The sequence below is a fragment of the Oryzias latipes genome (genome assembly GCF_053564925.1).
Source record: "Oryzias latipes strain Hd-rR chromosome 1 unlocalized genomic scaffold, Olatipes_Hd-rR_3.1 chr1_Y".
In the NCBI taxonomy this organism is placed as follows: domain Eukaryota; kingdom Metazoa; phylum Chordata; class Actinopteri; order Beloniformes; family Adrianichthyidae; genus Oryzias; species Oryzias latipes.
In genome coordinates this window covers 6,418,114-6,423,484 of record NW_027616335.1, presented here as the reverse complement: position 1 = coordinate 6,423,484, position 5,371 = coordinate 6,418,114, and the positions used below count along the sequence as shown (strand labels likewise).

The following is a 5,371-nucleotide window of genomic DNA, read 5'->3' as shown; positions in this document are numbered from 1 at the left end:
CTCCGACAAAAAATTTAAAATTTGCAGATTAGATTTCTTTAACCCAGTCAGACCTTAATAAAACTAACAACAAATGTGTCTTTAGGAACTAAAAACCTTGGGATCTTAAATGAAAATAATAAAAAAAAAACACTCAATAAAGGAGATTGCAGTTGTAAAAAGCAACATTTTTTTACTTTTAAATACATTACAATTATTTTGATATTAGAGTGCAATACTGAAATAGGAAACTATAGTATTAAAAGGGAGGTGAAATTAGAATATGAGAGAGCTTTTTAAAATTATGTATGGTAACCTTCTAGACAAAAAGGGGAACAAAAGCATTCAAATGGAGGAAAATAATATTCGTCAGCAGGGACACCCTCACCCCCGAGAATGCTGCTGCAGATTATTACATGTGCTGCTCATGGTCCCCTCTCCTCTTTACCCTTGCTCCCCGGTGCCTGTGAGTGGTTTTGAGTGTTTGACAAGTTAAATTTAGCCTATTGATGTAAGCGTGCATTCCACTCACAACAGAGGCAGAGACACACTCGCAGTTTAGCTTTAGTGTCCGGGACTGTGAAGATCAGGAAAGATCTCACCACTTTATTGTGAGTTAACCCCTGAGCGTCCGTGTCTTCCTTTAAAGGATACAGGGGCACCATCACAGGTATGAAAAAACAATTTACTCTTTGTCTACTAATAAAAAAGGACGTATTTGAAAAGAGAACTTTAATACTCCAAACTAAACTATCCATCTTTTTTTTCTATAAAAAAAGAAAATACGCTTTTTATGACTTTATGACCCTTTGCTTGTTCTTCACACCATTGAATCAGATTTATATCTTTAGAACTGCATTGTTACATATTCTAAAAGACAATACAATAATTAAAAAGCCAACAGTGAGTTTCAACCAAAACAAACAAAAATTATTGCAGGGCTGTGCATTATTTATTTCAGGTGGATTTTTATTTCATTCATCAACTTGTTATATTTTTTTAACAAAATTGCAAAGAAATGTAACTAATATTACCTTAAATCCCCAAAATGCTGTCAGAAAAGACTTTAAATATTTCTACATCACCAATGCAAGTACAACAGGGTTCTGTGGAATATGCAACTCACTGCAATCATTACACAAGCAGCAGGTATTTGTAAAAATGACAAATAGGGACATTTTAGACTAATTTCAATACTGTTTGAAGATTTAAAAGAGAAAACATCAGTGATGTCAGGACAAAGTCAAGTGGGTTTTTTCTGTCTCCATTGGTAACCTGTCAGCTTTCAGGGTCACGTCAGGTCAAGCATCTCCACATAGCTCACAAAGAGCAACTATGCTCTTTGTTTACCATGTGTTTATGGTCATCTCCCCGTGTTGTTAGCCTCTCTAAAGAAACAATGTCATAACTATGTACGGCAGCAGCTGGAGAAAGATGGAGGCATGCAGCTGCTATTTTCGGAGAATCCTCTGTCCCAGCAGTGTTAGAGTTAGGCCTCGTCAATAGAAAAGCAAAAGAATATCCGTACTGATCTGAGATCTGAATGCTGGGGCTGCTCTCCTGCGGCAGCCATAAATAAATATGATATTTTACTTCCTGAGCTGGTTAATCCTTTATCTCAGTTTCTTTTTCTGGGTGAGTGATGTCCCTGGAGGTGGGGTTAGGGTGCCCAAGTGCAGCGCTGTTTGTGTGAGGGTCGTGAGGGTCTGCAACAGCTGTGGTGCATTCTCTCAATGAATGAGGAAACTGTGTGTACCAGGATTGAATGGGTTCCATGATAACTAATTTTCATGACAGACTGTACTGTAGAAGGAAAAGCACACATCTAATATTGTCTAATATCTCCTAAATAAAGTCAGCTGATTTAATTGCACACTAATTTATGGTATAGTTGCATATAAAGCCAGAGCTGTTATACTCTAAACTCAGTTTCAATATCCTGTTGCCAGACAACATGTGGAAGCAGTTATTGATATGTTTCTTCACATTCATTTTAACTGGATCGCTTCTCACACTTTCTATCGGAAACCCTCCAGGGGTGCTTCCCAAACATTAGCAGAGGGATGGTCTGGATCATTGACTGTATATGACAACTGGACTTAGTGATCTCACTTTGCAAATATGAATTACCTGCTGGTTCCAAGAAGCCAAAATCAAATAAATTTCTATTGAGAAATAAACAGTTTTTACTTAATCTTTACATTTGTCAGAATAACCCTTCTTGCTCTGCTACCTTTTTTAACATGTTCTTGCTAATACAATTTTTTTTTGTGATATTGTTTCTGTTGTGAAAGTTTTTCAAGCTATAAATTGACAAATCAGATGCCTCATAAAATGCGGTTTCAGGTCAAACTTTTGAAACATTTGATTCTCCCAAGTCCACATTCAATTGAAGGAGTGTGGACTTCCAACAAGCTCACTCCTGATTGCCATAGAAACATTGAATCAGACTGACTTGTACCAATCACTGCTTACTGACATTGTCTGGCTCCACCATGGTGGAATCCATATGTCAGAAAAATGGCGACGAAATTCATTTGGTTGGAGATGGAAGTAAGCGATTTTCTAGGTGACATCACACCCATCCAGTTCTTTTACACAGTCAGTAGTCCTCTCGTTTACAGTAAAGACTGGCCATTTTCAATGTATGCACCTCAAACTTTTGGAACATTTTTGAAAAACTGACATTTAAAAGAACAACGTACAATTTTGTTTTCCCCTCACAACTTTCTTTTATTAATGTCTATTGGCCTTTGGATTTATACCACAATTTAAGTGGATAACAGTTTGTGTAAACTAAATAAATATGATTCACCGAGAGGGAAAGCAGCCTCTATAGGGTTTTTTTTTCAAGGTGCTTCCCACTTTAAGGCACCAAGAGATAAAATTTAGAAGATATGCCCTTTTTTCAGTATCTCTAAATCTTTTTGGCTGCCCTTCTTTCCTCTGTGGGGGGTTCCAACACTAAATTGCAAGTTAACAAGACATAGCCTGATTCATTTGCAAGATCAGCCTGAGAAATTTGGAGTTGTTTTATATATTTTTCCTTTTGTTCATTTTATGTGACTGGTTTCTGTTGGTATTTATACTTTTATTGAGTCTTGTTTCCTGTCAGGAAGTGTCATGGATCTCGGAAAGAAGCTCAGCACTCCAAAAGACATCATGTTGGAGGAGCTATCGCTGCTTTCCAACAGAGGCTCTCGCCTGTTCAAAATGCGGCAGAGGAGATCAGAGAAATACACTTTTGAGAGTATTCAAAATGAAACAAACGCGCTGCTGACTGTGAGTCAGCTGCTTTGAATGTTCATCATTTCACATGTTTGAATGACTGCATGTTAATTCTCTCTCACACCATAATGACTGATCCTTTCAAGGGTTTTCTGGCAGACCTCTTATAACGTTGTCAGTAAAGATGCCTGAGCTCTCTTTATTAATTAAACTTATCAGTGAAGCTCTTAGAAAAGATGCATGCTAGTTTTTATCATACAGCTAAATCTTTTTTAGAGGCTGCTCAGGCACTTTGTTGAGTCTTGTGTTGATCTGTTGTGACAATGTTAGAAGCCATTGTGTGCCTATGCATTCAAGTACATAGATGATAATGCAACACCTCGACAGTTAGCATAGTAACTAATAATTTTAATAATAAGTTCTTGTCTTTGCAGAATGATATTCTAAATCGAAACAATATAGATTTTATGGTGGATCCGTCAACTCAGGGAGACCAAAATGCAAACAATCCTGCTTCAGGTAAATGTTTAGTAAGTCCATGTCATAGTTAAAGTCATAACATAAGTGCACGGTACATCATTTAGTGTTTTAAGCTCAAGATATTATTGAACGTTGGAAAAAGAAGCTTTTTGTTGTGTGACAGAGTTAGAACATTGTTCACTTGTATCACACAGTTAAACAGCCATTTCCAATATTAACACAATATTGAGTCATGCACTGTATGTTATGATTTATTACAGAAACAGAGCAGATTTAAACCCTTTTGTTTAATAATTTTTGAATAGTGCAGTGTACTTATTCTAATGTAGTGCATCAGTCATTCCCAACACATTTCAGGATGAGCACACACTTCAAATGAGCTATTTTAGGTGCTCAGATCATGATGGACAACTCAGTCTGTCAGTGTTAAGTGTTTTCAAAGCACAGTATCTATTCTTAATCTCATCTACAGGAAAAGAAAAACTGCTCTGCATTCACAACAAGCCCCAAATAGCAAACCAGACCTTCAGATCGCTCTGTGATATTAGAACAAGCCACACCAGTGTGATCTCCTGTCAGTATAATCCCTCTCTGTTGTTTCCGACCAGCAGATACGAGCCAAGAAAAATCAGACAGCACGGGCGTGCACAAGACCTATCACACGCCATGGGAGGAGGCCATCCTCAGTGACCCTGACCTCGCTGAAACCATCAAACTCAGAATGCCAGAACCAAACCCACAACCAGAGCTTCCACAGTTCAGATGCTTTAATAGGTGAGGAAATTACTAGAAAGAGTTGAGAAAATGACTAAATTTGATAAATGTTCTTTAAATATTACTTTCTAAACTTCAGGGTTGCAACCCCTTATGGTGGCTTTGACAAAGGTCCCAGAGGAATCACTTTCAAGCTCCCCGAGGTGGACCTGAACCTACCACGATTCCCAGAGTTGAACGAGTCAAGGATGAAGAGGCCCACCTTTAACCGGACAGCCCAGGGGTGGATATCCGAAGGCACACATCTGATCATCCCAACTATAACCCTCGAACCCACTAGTGTTCCAGAGTCTGACGATCTGTAGAATATCATCTGGATGGAGCCAAACAAACTTCAGCCTGTATAGTGTTTGGGTTCAACAAAATGGAACCTGCGCTTTTTTCTTTTTTCCCATTTTCAAACTTCTGAAAAAAAGCAGCATATCTGTTCGGTTTCAGTTCTGTTCTGTCTGCTGCTGTACAATGGAAAAAAACAGCAAAAAACAATGTGACTTGTAACTCCCTCAGCACAGAAAAAAAAGAAAAAATGTAACTCTTAATATTTGAAATGAGGGATGAATAACTATTGTAAATAAAGAATAAAACAATTATTGTACATGAAGAACATGGGAATTCAAAGGTAGTCACAGTGTTTTTTTAAGCTGAATACCCCTGATTTTAGTGGAAATGCTCAGAGTTTTACAGCTATAAGCAGCAATGGTCAATGGAGAACTGCAAAAAAACAACAACAAAATGAAAACAGGCATGTCTCCAAAAATGTCTCCAAAAATAACATGAAGAACATCAGCTCCAATTTTGACAGCTCGCCTGAAAATAGTTCAACTGTGCCAAAAACATCAGGAGAAATATAAAACAACATTTCTTCCATAAATAATATTTAAAAAATAATTTTGTCCCTCGAAGAATGTTT

At 37.5% G+C, this 5,371-nt stretch overlaps 1 protein-coding gene across 3 annotated transcripts; it reads left to right on the top strand.

Moving 5' to 3' along the window:
* The first annotated feature begins 432 nt into the window (after nucleotides 1–432).
* On the top strand, nucleotides 433–5,065 carry LOC144990313 (myozenin-2-like). 3 transcript variants are annotated; one of them, XM_078943488.1, is made up of 5 exons: nucleotides 433–649; nucleotides 3,095–3,261; nucleotides 3,642–3,726; nucleotides 4,299–4,461; nucleotides 4,541–5,065. In XM_078943488.1, exons 2-5 carry the CDS (start codon nucleotides 3,103–3,105, stop codon nucleotides 4,764–4,766), a joined length of 633 nt encoding a protein of 210 aa, XP_078799614.1. In that variant the 5' UTR covers nucleotides 433–649; nucleotides 3,095–3,102; the 3' UTR covers nucleotides 4,767–5,065. The 3 variants fall into 3 exon arrangements, with proteins under 3 accessions (XP_078799614.1, XP_078799612.1, XP_078799613.1); XM_078943486.1 differs by having other exon boundaries at nucleotides 4,296–4,461; XM_078943487.1 differs by having other exon boundaries at nucleotides 528–649; nucleotides 3,099–3,261; nucleotides 4,296–4,461.
* The last annotated feature ends 306 nt before the right edge of the window (nucleotides 5,066–5,371 follow it).